This window comes from Urocitellus parryii, chromosome 6, assembly GCF_045843805.1.
Source record: "Urocitellus parryii isolate mUroPar1 chromosome 6, mUroPar1.hap1, whole genome shotgun sequence".
In the NCBI taxonomy this organism is placed as follows: domain Eukaryota; kingdom Metazoa; phylum Chordata; class Mammalia; order Rodentia; family Sciuridae; genus Urocitellus; species Urocitellus parryii.
This window is the reverse complement of record NC_135536.1, coordinates 115413396-115435297: the sequence shown is the minus strand read 5'-3', so window position 1 is coordinate 115435297 and position 21902 is coordinate 115413396. Positions and strand designations below refer to the sequence as shown.

Below are 21902 nucleotides of genomic sequence, written 5' to 3'. Positions count from 1 at the left end.
AAATTAAATTTATGTCATGATCCAACACATACACAGGGAGATGAGTATATATAACTGAATTTAATTTTCTGAAATTGTATTACCTTTACTACATATGTGATAACAAATTGATTTCACAAACCACAATTTACCTCTTTAAACCCTCAATCTTTTTAGGAAGGTGAAAAGCTGCAATTAAAAATGAATGAACTTAGGGTCTTGGAACTTAGCCCAGTGCTGGAGCACTTGCCTAGCATGCATGAGACTCTAAGTTCAATCCCCAGTACTGCAAAAAAAAAATTTAACCATGAAGAGCAAAATGCACCAGCATAATTAGAAGGCTAAAAGATACTGACCAATTTACCCTTTGATACTCTATGCTTCCAGGAAGCAACTTTTAAAAAAAAATTCTAGATGTATATTGATGTATAATATCACTTTCTTATTTATTAATTACATACTGACAATTGTTGAAATACTATGTAAATATGAACAATATAAATGTACATGCATTTTGTTTATAGCCTATGTATAGAATTTGCATATGTTCCAAATTAGTAGACAAATAATGGCAAAGTATAGAGTCAAATTTTATTTAGGACTTAAAATATAATGAAGGGGAGATATTTTGCTTCAAGCTAATATAGATTAGCTTGTGGCAGACCAATACTAAAAAAGTCTGTTGGCAAGAGTCAAAACAGCTACCCAGGTAAAATAGACTTGAAGAGATTAGAGATCCTAGAAAGAACAGAATGCAGAGTAGTAAACCTGTATTTTGTGATACTTTTATCATATGGAAATATTTCACTTTTTGTTGTAGACCATGAAGCCAGTATTTTGGATAGTGGGCCACATTTAAGAATCAGAGAAGCCAGCAGAGATTTTAGCAATCATAGGACCAAAGAGACAAATTTTTGGAGTTTAACTCTGCCAAGACTTGAGGGATCATGATTCATTCACATAGAGAAGTAAGCCTGAAACACAGATTTTTTTTCCCTCTCAAGGCATTTTTTTTTATTCCTTTATCTGTGCATGGCAAACAGCTAAGAAACTAATCAGAAAAGGATATTGGCATTTTCCACCAGTTATGCACTGCTAAAGAAAGGGAAATTCAAATTGTAGTATCCACCATCAAAGGGAAAGGAGCCTAGTCTATACCTCAGACTCTCACTGAGACCTCTGAAAAACTATATCCTGTGAATGGGAGTGAACCACTGACAGACCCGCCTTAACAACAACAACAAAAACAAACAAAAAAACCCCAGCAAACTAGCTTTGAAGCAGTTGTTGCTTGGATTATGTATTCTTATTCCATTGACCCACCAGAGAGAAGAGGGTAAAACCATTTAAGAGATTACCTCATCCAGAGTCTTCTGTAATATCAGACATAAAGAAATGGTACTAATTAGTAAACAAATAGGCAATAACTAGGATTCAGATAACTAGTTACTAGATATATACTTTAAAATTTTTAATATATATGCTCAAATAATAGATAGAAGCATGGAGAAATTTTTAAAAAATAGTTGAGTATATGTTTTGAAGGAATCAATAGGGAATTGTAGAAATAAAAGATGAGTTTAACATCCATAGCAGAAAAGAAGATTGGTGAACTAAAAGATAGACCAGTGTAACTATCTAGGCATAGAAAGTGAAAAGAATGTAAAAATAAAAATATAAATATATGAAACATAGGGAAGGGATGGAAGATGCTTTTTTTAAAAAATCCTTTTTATAGTTGTAGGTGCACAGCTTGCCTTTATTTATTTTTTTATGTGGTGCTGAGGATCAAACCCAGTGCCTCAAGCATGCTAGGCAAGTGCTCTACCATGAGCTACAGCCCCAGCCCGAAGGTTCTTAATTATATGTAATTGGGAATCAGCAAGAAAGGAGAAAGAACAGGGCAGAAGCAACATTTTAAGAGAGAATAGTCAACACATCAAGTCACAAGTTCACAAGTACTTTTAACCTGGACAAATACAAAGCAAACCACACCTAGATGTACAGTGCTACAAACCAAAGATATTTTTTCCCTTTTGTTTTTGAAATGAAGTCTTGCTGCATTGCTTAAGGCTGATGTTGAACTCCAGCCCTGCCTCAGCCTCCCAGGTTGCTGAGATATAGAAATGTACCACCACACCTGGCAAAATTTCTTAAAAGCAATTAGAGGGGAAAGAATAAATACTACTAGAGGAGCAAAGAAAATCCTGCTCCAGTTAGTTGACTTCTAAACAGAAATGTTGGAAACCAAAAGATGGTGGCTTGACATCTTTTAAGAAAAGAAAGTCAACTGCTGGGCATGATGGTGCATGCCTATAATTTCAGTGGCTTGGGAGGCTGAGACGGAAGGATTGAGAGTTCAAATCCAGCCTCAGCAACTTAGTGAGGCACTAAGCAACTCAGCAAGACCATGTCTAAATAAACTATTAAAAAAGGGCTGGGGGCACTGGGGTTGTGGCTCAATGGTAGAGCATTTGCCTCAGATGTGTGAGGCACTGGGTTGGATTTTCAGCACTGTATATAAATAAATGAAAAAAAAATTCCAAGGTCCATAAGTCATCTAGGAAGTGGTAAAAATACTAAAAATATTAGACTTAAATATGTATGGATATGTTTTGTTGCAATCTCCAAATTAACGACTAAATATATATATATATATAACTGAAAAATTAATAAAGACAATAAAGTAGAAGAACGAAATACTTGATTAAAGTAAATGAGGGCAAGAAATGAGAGAAAATACATAAAATAGGGTGGACAAAAATAGACATAGTAAGTCCAAATATATTGGTGCCTTATATTAAATAAGCTAAATACTCCAAACAAAAAGCTAAGTTAAAACCAACTGAAAAATCTTTTATGAAAGAGATGTACTTATTAAGTATAAAGATAGAAAGTTTAAAAGCAAAAGAATGGAACTATATACAGCATGCAAAGACTAATCAATAGAAAGGTAGTATAGCTCTACTAATATTAAAATGTACTTTTTAAGGCAAAAAGTATTACTTCATGTGCTTTATGATGATGATGATGAAAGGGTCAGCCTATTGGGGAGATATAAAATTCTAATCCTCTAACATTAGTTTCAATACCTAATAGAAAAAAATAAGGATGAAAATAATATGAAAAACTTGATGTAATTGGCATATATTGAACCTTCCTATGTTAATAAATCACCATTCTGAGATGTTCCAAAGCTAAAAGAAACATAAATGTCCAGTTCTGAATTTTTAATTGAATAAATAAATTGTGGTATTTCTGTATAATGGAATACTTCATAGCAATGAGATTAAACTGTTGGTACTCATAAATATAGGTTAAATGAGAGAATCCACAGACAAATACTGTTATTGTGTTTAAATAAAGTTCAAAAATAGATAGACCTCATGGTGTACATATTATACAACTTGATTTCTATAATGTTCAAAGGCAAGCAAAACTAATTTATACTGATAGAAAAAGAGATAATAGTTTTATTTGTGAAGGACAAAGGTCATAGTAAGTGAGAGGGATTTAGAGACTTTTAGAGTATTGGTAATACTCCATTTCTTGTTTTGGATTCTGTGAAGTGTGCATTTACTTTCTGAAAATCTGTTAAGCTTTATACTTTTCTATGTGTATGTCCTGCTTCAATAAAATTTTATTTAAAGTATACATTGAAGCTAATTATAAAAACATATTTCTGAAAAGTGTCAAACTACTTTTGGCTGTGTGTAGTCGCACATTCCTATTATCCCAGCAACTCTGGAGGCTGAGGCAGAAGGATTCACAGGTTCAGGCCAGCTTCAATAACTTACTGAGGCCTTAAGCAACTTAGTTAGATCCTGTCTCAAAACAAAATATAAGAAAAAAAGGGCTGTGGGTATAGCTCAGTGTTAGAGTGCCCCTGGGTTTAATCCCCAGTACCCCAACACAAAACAAAATCCCATTATTGGTTTCAAATTGAAAAATTTTTAGTTTGATAGTCTCAAAATTTTTATTTATTTATTTTGCTTTCACAAGCCTTAACATTTCTAATGCCATAAGGAGAGCCATAACATTTAAATAAATAGATTATATGTGTTTGTCAGAGTAATAGCAAAAATTTTGGCTTATGTTTATTTTAATCATTATAGCAAGCATTATTATATTTTAAAAAATAATTTATTGCGTATTTACCATGTACCAGATACCGTACTGGTGTTCAACTTAATCTTCTACACCTTTGAGGTAGAAAGGTGGTATTACTGTTGGAAATGTGAAATAACCTAGCCAAGTTTATATAGTGACGATGCAAAAATATAAACCTGCATCCTTTAAACATTTGAAGAGTAAGTGTACTTTTTCTTTTGCCTAAAACCTACCAGTACTTTTCAGAGATGGTGCCTAATATTAACTTAAGATAACTTAATATGCTTCAATAAATATTAAATTAATTCTCAAATGCTAAAACACAGAGTACGAAGATGCAAAATAATACAAAACTGAGTGTTGTCTTCTACTAATTTCCTTACCTGTCAGAATAAGACCCAGATTCCATAACTTAGTATTCAAAACCCCTTATAATCTCATTTTTAGTTGAGTCATATTTTTCATTGCTCAGCTTTGTATTTCTGTTTCTTGAGCCTAAAAGGTTCTTTTTTTGCCTTCTTATATACTACATGCTTTCCAACAATTATTTTAAGTAGGAAGTCTTTGAGACCTTTAGTTGTTACCCAGCCCAGTCTTTTTCCTGATCTAACTGTCTCTCTTCTGTGTTTCCATAATAACCTAATAAATCTGTTTCTCCACAAGCTAATACTATGGTCTTAGCATCAGTCTTAGGGAAAGGACTGTCCCTTGATTTTGCTCCCCTGCTATCTAGCACATAAAAATGAATGAATTTACCTATGGAAAGAGAAATTAGGATCAATTTAAGTAAGGTGTTGAATGTTAGTCTCAGAAATGTTTGTTGTTTATTTTGATATATACTAATTAGCCACTGAAAGTTTCTGAGGTTAAATAAAGTGGATTATGTATAGTATATAATATTTAAAAGAGAAAAAAATGAGTGTGGGAAAATTGGTCTTGAAGCTGTTGGAATACAACAAGTGGGTAGTGATAGAAGTTGAATTAGGATAATGACAGTAAGTGCAGAAAAGAAAAAATAGCATGTACTGAGTAACCAAAAGAACTTGGCAACTATTTTGGTGCAGGTTGAAGAAGAAAGTGGGGTGTACAGATTTCAGTTAAAGGAGGAGAATGGTAGAAGAAAAGAAAAGATTTATAAGAAGGGTTTCAGTCTCAGGAATAATGCCTGGCATTTTTCTTTTCTGTGAATTGCTTCAGATAATGGTTAGAATGAGCAGTTTTGTTGCAGTCACATAAGCTATAGTTAATAAGTTATGGTAGTGTACACACTATTAAAGTCAATAAAGGTGCTATAATACTATTCAGAGGCCAGTCTGTGTGAGTCTTTGTCTTTGGGTATGAAATCAGTTCTTTGAAATATTAAAGCAGTATCCAGAAATTACAACTCTAATTCCTATAAAATCTGGGTACCTGGTAAATGTTCAAGCTTTTTGTGTACAAAATCCAACCTCCTTCACCAACACACAAACCTTACCTTTGTATGAAGATTTTTTGATAGGAAGGGAAGTAGCAGCCCATCACTGCCTCTGTCTTCCACTCTCTTTTGGGGAATCCTAGTGTGAGGATTGAAACTAATATTTATTTAACCATGCCTCCCCTCACAACTATTATAACTGTCTTCATAAAACTTTAGGATAATAAAAAGTAGTTCCTCTTAAAGAATAAAGATGTTTGAATATATTTGGAATCAAAAAATTGTCTTCCATTTAGTATGATCCAGAACTGTCATCTCGACAATTTGGGGTTGAACTGTCCCGTTTGACCAGTGAAGACCGAACTGTTCCTTTAGTGGTGGAAAAGCTCATAAACTACATTGAAATGCATGGACTTTATACAGAAGGTATTTACCGAAAGTCTGGTTCAACTAATAAAATCAAGGAGCTTCGACAAGGTCTAGATACAGGTAAGATGATGCTCTCCAAATCAAGACTTATTTAAATAAAAATATTTAATCATTTCAAGCTTTTAAAGTTTTCTTTATGTATTGATCCTTTGCTTACAGCCAGAAGAATGCAGTCTTTTCTGTGATACTTGTTTGTCATTTTGTGTCTTTCTAAAGAATCTTTGGCTTTATGTAGTTAATTCAGCAAACATATATTGAGTATATCATTTGTACAAGGCATCCTTAGGTACTAGAAAAAGATTTAATACCTTTTTAATGTTTAGTGCTTTTCCAGTGCATCTTTCTGCCTTCCTACATTGATGATGTGGTTACTTAAACTGACAGTGATTTGGGCACTGTATAGAGCTGTGGCCTCAGTCCAGAAATATGTGCAGGGGGTTGACTTTGGTTTCATTCTCAATTTCTACTCTCTATCACTATTAGAAAGGTATGGTTCTAGAGAGAGGGGGAGGGGGAGCAGAAAATCCCTTAAGCTCACCCACTTTTAAAAGTCAGACAAAATTCAAATTTCAACAGTAACAGGGGGGTCCTTAAAACAGAGCAAGCAACTTAAAATCTTAAAAACTAAGCTGGGGTCCACAACCTTTTTGGAGCCTTATGCTGACCTGTAATCACCTCATATCAATGTGGAATCTTCCCATGTCCAGATAGCTACAAATTAAACCAGAGGGAAGTCTCCTTTGTGGGACTTCCTAAGAATCCAACCAGAAAGAACTTCTAGAATGAGCATACCACTGGCCAAAATAATTGAAACTGCCTCTTGCTCACCCTCACTGTGAACAAGAGGAAAGGGCTGGTGAGGACCTGTGCCACAAACTGGCACCTAACCCTGCTCAGCCTGACCCTGGCAAGGGTGGAAAATTTTGCATGGTATTCACTCACTGGGCTCAGACAGCAATGAAGCAGCTTTGGCCCCAAACAGAGGAAAGCAGATTCCCAGGCCCCAACCACTGACACTGGGGAGAGACATCATGGGAAGCCTAGAGATTTCAGGGCTATACCAGAAGGAAGTATAGCTCCTTTGGAAGGGACTGCACCCAGCCTTAACAGGTGCATAGTCTGACCTATGATCATAATGGGCAAGTGAAAGGGCATTGTTTGGATACTTGTGGGGCCTTGTATCAGACTTGGTAAACAGAGGGAATCAGTGCCTGCCATTCACAACCCGGGGCACTGGAAACTAGGACCCAAGTGAACCACCTGAGACCCTTCACTACAGTACCTCAGAGAGCAGCATCAGCTTTGGGAATATTTCTGAACCACAGAACACCCAGGGAAAACCAGGATCTAATTACCATGAAAAAGATCCTGTAGAGGAAAGCAGGTACACAGTAACCCACAGCAATCAGGGACACTCCAGAGCTTGCATCCTAAACTATAGCACACAATAGATACAGCCAACCCATAATACTACACCTGCTGAGCTGACAAACCAGATGCTGCTGATGAAAGGTTCATAGCAACTAGGGAGTTGGTTTCTGTGCTCCTGTAGCTCTGGAGAGTTCCACAGCCAAAAACTGATAGCCATTTGCTAAATGTCCAAACCCCAGTGCAATCCAAACCAATATTCACCAGGAGTTTTCTTTGCCTTGACATGGTTTACTACAAACAATGTCGACCTTGGTTATAGTAACTCTTTAACTTGAATAATAGTTGTTAACCCAGTAGACAACATTGTACCCTCAACCCAATTTAATGTATTTCATCTACTAATTAGAACATTAATTGGAATAAATCTTTTGTCTTCTTTTCTCTCTCTCTCTCTTTTTCCCCCTCTCCTTTTTTGCCCATCTTTCTTCCTCCCCCACTGTAGACCTCACTTTAGATTATAGTAATTTCACTAAATTTAACAGCAAATATTTTGACCTATTTCATAATTTTATTATAGGTTTACACCTAAATTTCAGAAACTGTGGAGAACAATTGTAACAAGTTTTTGTTTCTTATATAATCTAATAGAATAAGGCTTGGCTCTGAAGTGATTATAATATAAATAGGGCTCAGTGTAGTATCTTTTAAATTGGTGTTATTGGGATCAGCAGAGGTCACACACTGACTTAAAATATCATTATATGGATGTTTACTCAATCTAGGGCTCTTAAGAGAAAGAAGCTCACAAAGTAATCCTTTACTTACTATTCCAATAGATAAGTAGACATTCAAACAATATGAAAAAGCACTGGAAAAAACCATCCCATACAACCCGTAATGCTTCAACAACAGATTTAATTGATACCCAGTAGAGGAAATGTCAGAGAAGAAATTTTTAGAACGTACGTAGTTAAAATGTTCTATGATTTTAAAATAAGCTTTAAGGAGTGGAATTAGAAAATACAGAAAGTAAAAGATCACTTCAATAAAGAGAGGTTCTGAAAAGGTATCAATCCAAAATTCTGGAAATGAAAAGATAAATAAACCAAATAAATAATTCAATGGAAAGCATCACCAATGAATTAGGCCAGTTTGAAGATAGAATTTTAGACCTCAAAGCTAAAGAATATACCCTTGAAAATAAAGTTGATCATTAAGAAAAGATATTAAAGAGATAATGAACAGAGTATTTAAGAAATCTGGGATAATATTAAAAGGCCAAATTTAAGGTTCATTTTGATGAAGGCTCTGAATTACAAGCTAAAAGAAAACAGTCTTTTCAGTGAACTGATATCAAAAGATTTGCCAATCCTTAAAAATGGAATGGAAATTCAAATACAAGAGGTATGCAGGACTCCAGATATACAAAATTGCAGTAGATCCAGTCCAAGACATATTATAATGAAAATGCCTAATGTACAGAACTTTAAAAGCTGCAAAAGCAAAACGACTGGTCACATTTAGAGGTAAACCAAATCCAGATTTCAACTGATTTCTCAACGCAGACCCTAAAAGCCAGGGGGGCTTGGAATAATACATACCAAGCTCTAGAAGAAAAAAAAAATGCCAACCAAGAATACTATATCCCAACAAAATTAAGCTTCAGAATTGAAGATAAAATTTAAAATTCCATTATAACAACAGAAGCTAAGAGAATTCCTAACTAGAAAGCCTATACTACAAAACATCATCAATAAAATATTTCACAAAGAATAAATGAAAACCAACATAGGGAAGAATTAAAGGAGAATCAAGTCCAGTTTGAACATTAGAAATTAAATGGCAGTAAATAAAAATTATCTCTCAATAATAATATGAAATGTAAATGTTCTAAACTCTTAATCAAAAAACACACATTGGCAGATTTGATTAAAAAAAAAACAACAATATGCAGTCTTCAAGAAACTTGCCTTACAGGCAAAGATATACAGAGTCTAAAGGTGAAAGGATGGGAAAAAACATAAAATTCACATGGGACTTATAAAGAAGCAGAGATAGCTATTCTCAGATAAATTAGAAGAGAAAAAGAAGGTTACTTCATACTGCTTAAGGGAATTGTACATGAACAAGATATAATTTTCATAAATAGTTATGCTCCAAACAACATAGCATCTGTGTACATAAGTTGAACCCTTCTCAATATTAAGAATGAACTAGACTACAATACAGTAATACTGGGTGACGTGTGCATCTCTTACCACTAGGTAGATATCCAAACAAAAACTAAATAATGATGTTAACAAACTAAAAACATACAATTTGGACTTAATAGAACAGGCAAACATAGACTGTTTTATCCATCATCTTCTCAGCAGCACATGAACATTTTCTAACCATATTTTAGGCCACAAGGCAAATGTTAGCAAATACAAAAAAAATCTTATATTCTATTCATAATGAAATGAAATTAGAACTCAATGATAAGATAAAAACAGAAACTACCTTCAAATGATAAATAGATAGGGAGAAATAAAAAAAATATTTAGAGGTAAATTAAAATAGCGACTCAGAAAAATGAGAAATTATATCCCATCTGATTCAAATGTATAATATGCCAAGATCATTGTACTGTCATGTTTAACTAATTAAAACAATTTAAAAAATGAAAAAAAATTAAAATAGTGATATAACATCAAAATGTCTGGGACACTGTGAGGGTGATTCTAAGAGAAAAGTTCATAGCATGGAGCCTCATACATTAAAAGAATAGAAAGATAGCAAATAAATAACCTAACATTAAATCTAAAGACCCTAGAAAAAGAAGAATAAACCAACACCAAAATCAGCAGAAGACAGGAAATAAATAAAATCAGAGCCCAAATCAATGAAATTGAGATCAACAAAACAAAGAGTTGGGTTTTGAACAAAATTGATAAACCCTTAGCCAAACTAAGCAAAAGAAAGAAAGGGGGGGACCTCAAATTATCAAAATCTGAGATGAAAAAGGAAATATCACAGTGCAAATCCAGAGGATTTTGAAAATTTATTTTCTAGTAAGCCAGAAAAATTTAAAAAATATTGACAGATTCCTTAGAGACATGACTTACCCAAATTGAACCATAAGGATATATTAAACTTAGACCAGTATCAAGCAGTGAAATTGAAGAAGCTATCAAAATTATTCCAGCAAAAACAAGCCAAAGATCAGGTGGATTCTCAGCCAAGCTCTATCAAATATTTAAAGAAGAACTAATACCAATCCTTCTCAAAGTATTCCATGAAATAGTAAAAGGGAGAACACTGCCAAACTCACTCCAGGAAGCCAGTATTACCCAAATACTAAAACCAGACAAAGACATATCAAGGAAAGAAAACTTCAGACCAACAACCTTGATGAACATAGTTGCAAAAATTCTTAATAAAATACTGGCAAATTGCACACAAAAATACATTTAAAAGATAGTATACCATAATGAGTTTCATCCCAGGGGTATAAGGTTGGTTCAACATGTGGAAATCCATAAATGTAATTCATCACATAAATAGACTTGAAGATAAGAATCACATGACTATCTTGATAGATGCAGGGAAAAGTATTTGACAAAGTCCAGCACCCATTCATGTTTAAAACACTAGAAAAACTAGGGATAGAATGAACTTACCTTAACATTGTAAAGGCTATACATGGCAAACCCAAGGACAACATTATTCTGAATGGAGAAAAACTGAAAGCATTTCCTATAAAAACACAAACAATACAAGAATGCCTACTTACCACTACAGTTTAGCATAGAGAGTTCTTGAAACTCTAGCCAGAGCAATCACACAAGAGAAGGAAATTAAAGGGATATGAATAGGAAAAGAAAAGCTCTGATTATCTCTGTTTGCTGAGACCATGAAGACCCTAAATCCTCCACCAGATGAAGCTCATTAATAATTCAACAAGGTAGTAGGATACAAGATCAATACTGATAAATCAATCACATTCCTGTAATCCAATGATGAATCTGCATGAAAAAGAAATTAGGAAAACTGTCCCATTCACATAGCCTGAAAAAATATGAAATTCTTGGGAATCCATTTAACAAAAGAGGTGAAGGATCTCTACAAAAAAAACTATAAAACATTAAAAAAGAAATTGGAGAAGACCTTAGAAAATGGAAAGTTTTTCCGTGTTCTTGGATACGCTGTGGAAAGCAGTACGGAGATTCCTCAAAAAAAATAGGAATGGAACCACCATTTGACCCAACTATCCCACTCTTTTTAAATTCTTTTCGATGTATAACATAGGCATACACATTTAAAGAAGAACTTTAGCCACATCAATGTTTGTAGCAGCTCAGTTCACAAAGCCAAGCTATGGAGCCAACCTAGGTGCCCATCCACAGATGAATGGACACAGAAACATAGTATATATACACAATGAAGCATTACTCAGCCATAAAGAAGAATGATTTTATGGCATTTGCCAGCAAATGGATGGAATTGGAGACTATCATGATAAGTGAAATAAGCCAGTCCGAAAAAGTCAAAGGTCAAATGTTTTCTCTTGTATGTGGGAGCTAATCCAAAGTGAGGGCAAAGTTAAAAAGGAACAGAAGAAATGTCAGTGGAGTAGACAAGGGGGAATGAAGGGAATGAAGGAAGATAGAATAGAGAAAGACAGTGGAGTGAATCTGACCTCACTTTCCTATGCAGAGATATGAATATACCACAGTGAATCTCAGCACCATGTACATCCACTAGACACTAATTAAAAACTTTAATTAATAGTGGAAAGATCAGTAGAGGGAAGGAAATGGGAAAGAGGGAAGGGAAAGGAGACCTACTGTAGACTGAATTAGAACAAATTATATTCCATGCTTTTGTAATTATGTCAAAATGAATTCTGTTATGTATAACTAAAAAGAACCAATTTTTTTTTTTAAAAAAGGGAAAGGAATGGTTCTTTTTGAACTGAACTGAGGAACAAAACTTGTCTTTAAGTGGCAAGGAACCTACCTATCCACAGTGCTGTTTCTTAGGAAGAAATGAGGGAAAAATAGTATGAAGATAACAGAAAATGCCTGTTAAGACTCAACCAAGAGGTTGTGCCTCCAGAGACTTAAGTCTGCTCTACTTTACAGGCAATTGTAATTTGTGTGTCTTGTAAAAGAAAGTCATTCATCCTGTATCCTTCTAATCATCTGTCTATATAACCTTAGGAAATTTATAAATGAAGAATGAAGGCATTTTCTTTATATTTCCTAAGCTTATTTATTACTGCCTTCTCATGTCTAAGAATGACAAAGTCAGCCTTGCTTTTTACAAAAACAAGGCTTTTTTTCTTTAGTATTCTAATGCATTGCTATTCAGTCATGCCCATGGACCAGACCACAAGGGAATAGGTATAAAAATTGAGAGCAACTATTTCTAAAACATTTGTAGTATTCTAACAATGCTTTTGCTTTAACATCAAAACAACCCTGATCTTTTATTTTATACATTTATGTTCACAATATACTTGGAAAACTAACTCTTCCTTCACCACAGAAGCATTGTTCCAAAGCATGGAATTAAATTGTAGAACACAATAAGAATAATCAATAAGAAACATGAAGATTTCTTTTAGTGATGATAGTTTCTAAAGTGAATCATTTAAACCTTTTTGCATGTTTCAGCTTTGTTATCTAATAATTCTTGTCTCTAAATAGATGCTGAGAATGTAAACCTAGATGACTATAACATACATGTCATTGCAAGTGTATTCAAACAGTGGCTTCGTGATTTGCCCAATCCCCTTATGACTTTTGAACTCTATGAGGAATTTCTTCGAGCTATGGGTAAGCACAAGCTTTTGGGTTTAAGGGAAGTCCAATAATTGAGAAAGGAATGCCATGTTTAGCATAGATTAAACCATCCTCTAGTGCTTTAGTCCTTAAAGAATCAAAAGTATGCTTTTGATGGTCAATATGAAACTGCCAGTATACTATCAATTGTTCAAATGTTTACTTTGTACAGACAGTACACTTTAATTCCCATGAAGAGACTAAAAGACTAGGGTTAGAAAATATTAAAAGATTAAATAGGAGATTTAAGGGTGGACTTAGATTCATTTAAATTGTGTATCTAAGCAGGAACTGTGTGAAGAGCTGGCTGGGTGTTTTATGCCAAGTCTAACCGGTTTTGGAGTTTGCTTTCTCAATGCTGTAGGATATTAAGATATTTAGACCTTGAGGATATATAAATTATATGGCACTCGGTTTATTTTAATGAAAAATCTGCTGCAAAGTAGTTGAAAAACTGGAGCATTGCCCCTTGCCATATAGAGAATTGCTAGGGTATAGATCGATTGAAACTCGGATTGCTTATAAAACTCAAATATAGATAGTCAAGGAATAACTATGAATTTCTCTTCTGCCATATAGGTGCAACCACCTCTTCCAGAACTCTAGTATAGTGTCAGAAGATGTAGCATATAAGAGGGGATAGTCAATGTTATTTACTGTACTTAACTGTTTTTAGGCCTTCAGGAGAGGAAGGAGACAATTCGAGGTGTGTACTCCGTGATTGACCAGCTCTCCCGAACTCATCTCAATACACTGGAACGTCTCATCTTTCATCTAGTCAGGTAACCTCAGGAGCAAGGAATTGTTTAATAGTTTCTCTTGGATTCTTTGTAAGTAAATGAAGAGCTTCTTCATTTGGAAGATGGATATGCATATGTGTATTTGCATATATATATATATATATATATATATATATATATATATATATATATATATATAATTTTTTCCTTCTACTTATAAAGTCAGTCCCTCAGATGGGTGTTAGGATTCCTTAGAATAGAAATCCTCAGTTGAGCTGGACTGCATGGCAGCTGCCTCTCTGCCCTTATTTGAGCGATGTAGCAGCTCTGGACTCATAGTTGCATTGTGTAACTCAGCCTTTTATCTCACTCCTAAACTAGAAAGAATGTTTATCTGTTGACATAATGTAATTCATAGAAGGTGGCCCATACCTGTAATCCCAGAGACTCTGAAGGCTGAGACAGGAAGATCATGAGTTCAAAGCCAGCCTCAGCAGATTAGGGAGGCACTTAGCAACTGAGTGAGACCCCGTCTCTAAATAAAATACAAAATAGGGCTGGGAATGTGGCTCAGGGTGGTTCAATCCCTGATACCAAAAAAAAAAAAAATAGGTTGACTGACTGAAGAAGCTTCAGAAGTTGTATCTCTTGTCCTGTGTGTAAATATCAGCAGTAACTGGAAAGGAAGCCATCTTTTTTCTGGTTAAATATCTTATGTGACTATCTTAAAGCCTCTGCCCCACATCCTTCAGAGAGGCTCATCTATTGATATCGACATTGAGCCACAAATTTCTCTTAGTAGGCTATTTGCTGACCTAGAATGTCTGAAAGAACAGAGTGAAATTATATGTTTCCAGAGGCAAAGGAACAGCTCTGGGAAAAGCCTACAGTGTCTCCCTTAAACTGATGTTATCCTTCTAGTACTGTGGTTGCCATTATACTGTCTTCTTTTTCATATCTCTTCTGCCTACTTCCCCTGCTCTTTATCCCTCTTTCACTCATTTTTGTTTGATTTTGTTCCTTAGGATTGCCCTACAGGAAGAAACTAATCGAATGTCTGCTAATGCTTTGGCCATTGTGTTTGCACCCTGCATTCTCCGCTGCCCTGACACCACTGACCCACTACAAAGTGTGCAGGACATCAGTAAGACTACCACGTAAGGCCAGCCATGATCACCTCTGCAAGACCTTAGGGACTTCTGACTCAGTTGGTGTTTTCACTATCCAAATATCAAACGGTGTATGATTTCATAGGTTCATGTATGTTTAAGAAGATTACTGGACACTACTGGATTTTTTTTTTTTAAGGAAGTTAGTAGGTATTTTTTACTTGATTATCTTTTATGTGGTGCTGCGGATCGAACCCAGTGCCTCACATGTGCTAGACACTGAGCCACAACCCCAGCCCACTACTGGATATTCTTATACTAAGAATATATACTTTAAATTCATTTCAACTGAGAATTATCAGTTTTAAAGGATCTTATATTTTTAATTTGGCATTTAAAACTGCTTGTACTTTCCAAATACATTTTCAAATTCCATCTTATCAAACTGTACACTTTGTATCTTTCTGTAATCTAGTCTTACTATAGTCTTATGGCTCCAAATCCCTTTGGTTTTAGTACTTCAGTATTCCTATATTTCACCTTAACTTTTTCTTGGGTTATATTTCTGTGCTATTCTTTTAAACCTTGACTACAAAACTAACTTTTAAGAAAGAAATACCAGTGCTTAAATCCCATCCCCAAAGAGTATGATGGTTTGGAATGTAGATTGGCCATTGGGATTTATAGTTATTCCTTAGGTATTTTCTAAAGTGTAGCCAAATTGTGAGCCACTGTTTTATACCTTGTTTCTGAGCTAATAAAGTAAGAGATATTGATTTTTTTTTAATCCTATGACTATGTACCACCCTTATCTGAAAAACAGTCTGTTGATGCTATACTTTATTTACTTCTGCTCTTAACAGTTTTCTCTCTTTCCTCCTATTTCAGCTGTGTGGAGCTGATTGTTGTGGAACAGATGAATAAATATAAGGCTCGTCTTAAAGATATCAGTAGCTTGGAATTTGCTGAGAACAAGGCAAAGACTAGGCTGTCACTGATTCGTAGATCAATGGTAAGATGCAAGACATGAAGACACAAGGGAAAAATGGGAGTCTTTCTGGGATTTTAAGTGTGCATTTGTGATATAAATAGGGATTATTCTCCAAAGCTTTTTCATAATGAAGAAATTTTTTTTTAAATCACCAAATCTGTGGGTGCCATGGATGCCTGATATTTGATCTGTTAACTCTTTTTAGTTATATGTATAGAATATGTGTGATTAAATGTGCAGAATTTTTTAAATCAAGGATTTGGATAAAATGTTGGTGGCTTAATAATTTCCCCTGTTTACTTTTCTTGTCCTTTCTATGAAAACCCGATCCTAACTTTTTTCTCTACTTCTTCCACCATCTGTTCCTATACCTTCAATCATGTCACTTTTGGTGGTCCTGCCAAAACTCCTGGGAGTAGAGACCTCAATCATTTGCAACAGGATTTGAACAAAAACATTGATTCATGAGGAAATAGATTTCCATATGAGTCTACTATTATCAAATAAAGATTTCTTTAAGGAATTATTGTTAGGTTAGGCCTAATAAATGGTAATTTATTTTCTTCATTTACCCACTTATGTATTTAATACCTTGTATTGTAACCAGTGAGATATGTTTAATTATCACTAACAATTAATAGGATCTGAGTAACCAGAAAACAACTGCTGAATTCATGTTTAATTATTACCCGTTTGTTACTCTCCTGACTATAAAATTGTAGTGATGAACAACCACTTCAGATCCCCAATAAATCTCTAGGCTTCCCCATCATCTTCATAGTTAGATTGGCACTAAATTTATTAAACTACCTACCACAGAATAAGTGCTCAACAAAGGTCTTCTCTAAAAACGAACATAAGTATAGCCTTTTCCCAGGCAGTAAAGACATTAAATAAAATTCCTCATTGGATACTGTCTAAACCTTTTCCCCAGAAACTGAAAACAGAAATGTTATTTCAAAGCAAAACTTTTTTTGTAGTATGAATTTTCAGGAACTCGGTGCCAAGAGGCCCAGTCTAGTAGCACCCACATTGCCAATCCAGCAGAAGATGGAGATATTCAGTTCTTTGAAATATTAACCTTCTCTTTTAATGGGGCAATGACATGTACATTCTAACCTTCTGCTTTCCTTTTCATGTCCTTCCTAATCCAGAAACCTGTACTAATTGCAGTTAGATTTATGAGCATTACCCGCAGTTCAGTCTCGGTATGTATTAATATTGCAATGTGTCACAGCCACTTCACATTATTGTCTCTCATTCATCCAGGAATTGTTCTACTCTGTCTATCATTCATAACTGTCTATCCTCCATGTTCAATTCCAATTCAGGTCCCACTTTTTGACTAGCCATCACTTACTTTTCTCTTAATCTCTTTCTTTAGAGCCTTTGTTTTCCTTTCTCTGTATTGTCGAACAATGTTCACTAAAAATATATTGTTTTTTCCTCTTTTTTAGATAAACCTCCTTTTGAGTTTCTTCTTTGATTGAATCATTAAAAGGTGATAGTTGAAAACATTTAAGTATCAAGTTTATTTCTGCTCTATGAGCTGTTTTTCCTAGCAATCCTGTCCATTTTATAATTTTAAATACCTATTACTATTTCCAACATCTCTCATCATTATTGATGCTTATTTGTTCATTCATATCTGTGATCTGGTGATATCATCCCAGATGTATCTACTTGGCATTTATCAGACAGAGCAACAAGTAGAAGTGAACAAATAGATAAGATTAGTTTAGACTTAAGTATTAATAGTAGTAGAGCTCATAGCAGGATTTACTTGCTGGTGCACTTCTTCAATTCCATTGTTTATACAAATGAGTACTGGAGTATTGGGAAACTAAGAACACCAATCTATGTGGAATAATTTCAGAGATGCTCTGCCTGTGTGTAACCATTGTATTGTTGGGAAATAAATACACATCCAATTTGCTTTTTGTCCAGTAACTCCCTTTTAATTTTTTGTCAGACTTCCCTTTCCCCACTGGATAATCAATTCCTTAACAGCATCTTGTCACTGTTTGATAATTTTCAAATGCTTCACTCTCATTCTGATATTTAAAATCAATTCTCTTCATATTAAAATTCAGTCACAGACTTGATCCAATGCTCTTCTCATTTAATTTCAGGACAGACTAGACCTTAGTCTGGGGCTTAAAACTTTGGAGGTGTCTAGGTAGTTCCTATTTGTCTCATACTTCTGTCCTTTATCTTTCTTGTCAACACTATGATTATTATCTTGTCAACACTACTACTTGTTATCAGTAGGCTAAATGAAGATGAGTGGTACCTCCAGTTTACTGATCATGAGCTCATTCTTATCCTATGTCTGTAGCAATTTCTTGTCCCCTTAAGATTTGTTTACATCTTCTGGCTAAATCCTGACTGATGGCATTGATACTATGTGGAAAACTATAAAACTCCCAGGGCAGTTTTCCAAAATTCTGCTAGTTGTTTAAAATCTTAAAATTTTACCACTGACATCAAATGTAATTATTTATTTCATTTGAAATAGGTTCCCTTCATAACATTTCAAAAAAATGTGTACCACATTCCCTTTATTAATTATTCTAAGAAATGTTTTGTGAGTAAAGCAGATAGTTCATCTTATAATTCAGACAATTATGGAAATACTCTTTCTTGAGATAACCCTCAGTATATAACAGAGTATATAGTATATTATAAAACACATACTTCCATTTTGTCATACGGAAAATTAAAAGTAGCAAACTCAACAGTCGTGGATTATTAAAATTAGTTTATACTACATATAAACTAATGGCAACATGACATGAAACTGAGTTTTTTAATTCAGTGCATGATAGCAAAGAATATGATGATGACTAGTATATCTTGGTACCATTGCCTTGATTCACGTATTGATGCCAATAGAATTTTTTTTTTAATCCACAATTGCTTTTATCTAATTAGTGCAGATCTCAACAAGTGGAAGGGAAAAATAGCATCTCAGTATCATTATGTAATAGTCTGTATATTGCAGATTTTTTAAATGATCTTGGGGATACCCCCACTCCTTTTGGGGAACCTTACATTATACTTTGAGATCCACTGTATTGCAGTACATGTAATATTGATGGCTTACTATACTGTAGAGAATTTTTTGATGAGGATACACACAAACACATACTGTTTATGTTTAAAGTGTTTACCAACCCTCATCAGTGAGCAGTAACTATAGGCATTGAGATGATTTTTTAACTTCCTGGGTACCTCATTATGATACCGTACAGAACAACCAGTCTTTTTTTAAATTTTACTTTATTTTTAGTTGTAGGTGGATATAATATCTTTATTTTATTTATTTATTTTTGTGTGGTCCTAAGGATCGAACCTAGTGCCTCACACATGCGAGACAAGTGCTCTACCACTGAGCCACAACCCCAGCCCCACAATCAGTCTTTTTAAAAAGATCATGGATAAAGTACTTCTTACTACCAAAATTATGACTTAAAATATTGAAATTCAGAATTCAATATTTAAAAAAAAATTCTTACTAGAAAACTAGACTCCTCAGGAAGTAGTCTAATAATTCACCTTGGTTATTCTGGGTAAAATTTCTTTGTTAGGATTCTTAGATTTGTGCTTCAGCTAGTTATGTACAGTTCTGTGCACATCATACATGGTTCCTCCTCCTCCTTCTCAGATTTTCACCTCCAAATGGACAAACCCCAATTATGTATATTTTTTGTATCTTCATGAAGTATCATAACCTCCCTCATGAGGGTAATATTTCCCACTTAGTCATTACATGTAGTAGACAGTGCATTCTTTATCATCATTATGAATCTCTAACAATCCCTCTTGCACTATTTAGGCTTTGAATCATAGTATTGAATTTCTTTGTGCCTGTCAATTATGCCTTGTCATTTCTTTTTGCTTCCTTTTTTCATTATAAGCCTTATAGCATTTTCAGAAGAAATCAAAACTAGGACTCTGTATCTAGTATATCTTCTTCTCATCTTCATTGTTATCTCCTTAAGCCTTAGGGGAAAATAGAAATGTTAGGTCCAACTGATGATGACCTTCCATAGGGCATCTTCACTTAGATTCCCCACATTAAAACATTTGACTTCCAATATTTTTGTTACAGTGTATGAAATGGCCTCAGAATTCTGATCCAAATCTGTTTCAGAATACCACTCTTAGGAAAAATAGCAGTACAATTATGTACAGACTTCTTTAGACAAGTCTGTATGATTAGGCAACTAAATTTATGGGCATTAGAAAGCAAAAGGAGTTTGGGAGAGAGGAATGAGACAGTTCTGTGTACCAAGTGTGGTCAGAATACTAAGGAAGAAGTACTTATTTCTGCCTGGGGAGCACTGAGAAAGGCTGTAGATGAAGTGATAAATGAGCTAGGTCTTAAGGGATAAATTTGAACTAATCAAATAGAGGAAGACCTGTTGGTATAAATTATACAAGGTTTAATTTGGGGTGGGGGGCAGAACTGTAGCTCATAATTGCTAGAAACAATGTTATGTGATTATACAGAAAGGAGACCCAAAGGTAAAACCAAAATAGGCTTTGTTTGGAAATATACTAAGACATTAGGACTATTAGGCCTTAATGAGTGATCACGGACTGGCAAGATCTCATTTATAGATAGTTTATCAATTTAAGTGTTATTGCTTTATATTCTTATATTTATGATAGGGAATGACAAGTTTATCAATTTAAGTGTTATTGCTTTATATTCTTATATTTATGATAGGGAATGACAACTGATGATAGTTTCTCCTTCTAAGTCTCTTTCAAGGTTCTCAGTAAGTGTAACTAAAAGGGTATCCTAAGTTTATAGGACAATCAGTTGAGGTGGATGTAAAGTTTATTTTTATCCAAATAATATTTTTATCCAAACAGTGGCACCAGAAAAAGGTGGTTTAAAGTGAATCTACTTTAGTAACATAATTAATAGTTGGTCTAAAAACAAAAATAGTTGGACTAATGTGTGTGTACACGTAACTCTGTGCCCAAAAAAGGAAAAAATATACTTTTTTGGCTGCCCGTAACATATTCTCAAAATTAGGCCATAATCTAGATGGTGGCTGTATCATATTTATTATTTTTCAAACTGTACCTAAAATTTTATATTAAAGTATTAAATATAATTAAAATTAAACATGGGGGGGGAATCAGGGAAACTTTCAATGACAAAGGAAATATAAACTTAAAATTAAGTAAATGAAAAAACCTCAATAAAAACGCTACAAATACGAATCTCTGGGACACACATACACAGTATTCAGAGAAATTTATATTATATTAACTTAAAAACTTATAAATTAAAGTAAACATGTGAATCAAGAAATTTGAGGGTAAAAGGAAAGAAACAGTGAAGATAAAATAAAAAAAATAGTAAAACAAAAAGATTCTTTGAAAAACAAATCATTAGCTAAGAAAAAATGGTAAAGGTACAAATTTACAAATAAGAAATAAGGAATTAACAACAGTAAAAATTAAGGATCATAAAACATTACTACTGTATGAGTTACTCGTTGCATTATAACAAATTAACCTAAAATTTAATAACTTAAGGGTTCAACCAGAGGTGTGGGGTTTGCTTTCAAAATAGCTTATTCATATTACTGGCTTGTCAGTGTTTGCTTTTAGCAGGAGGTCCTTGTTCTTGACAAAGACTTCTCTTCCAGGATACTTGAGCATCCAAATGACATGGTAGCTGGCTTTTTCCTGAGTAACTGATTCAGAGAAGAACAAGGTGAACTCCCACAAAGTGTCTTTTATTCCCTATCCTCAAAAGTCACACACTGTCAGGTGTACAATAGCTAAACAGGTCACCACTCTTCTGTTTAGGAAGGGATTGACATATGGACATAGAAATCAAGAAATGAGAATGATTGGAGCCATTTTAGAGGATTTCTACTGCAACTATGAAATGTTTGAAAATGT

At 34.2% G+C, this 21902-nt stretch overlaps 1 protein-coding gene across 1 annotated transcript in view; it reads left to right on the top strand.

The window, feature by feature from the left end:
* Positions 1 to 21902, top strand: part of Myo9a (myosin IXA) — a 254323-nt gene that overhangs the window by 211237 nt on the left and 21184 nt on the right. Inside the window, exons 36-40 of the mRNA XM_026387807.2 lie at positions 5800 to 5992; positions 12997 to 13125; positions 13808 to 13913; positions 14897 to 15028; positions 15869 to 15992. Coding sequence (XP_026243592.2) covers positions 5800 to 5992; positions 12997 to 13125; positions 13808 to 13913; positions 14897 to 15028; positions 15869 to 15992 — 684 coding nt within the window. The remainder of the gene's footprint in view (positions 1 to 5799; positions 5993 to 12996; positions 13126 to 13807; positions 13914 to 14896; positions 15029 to 15868; positions 15993 to 21902) is intronic.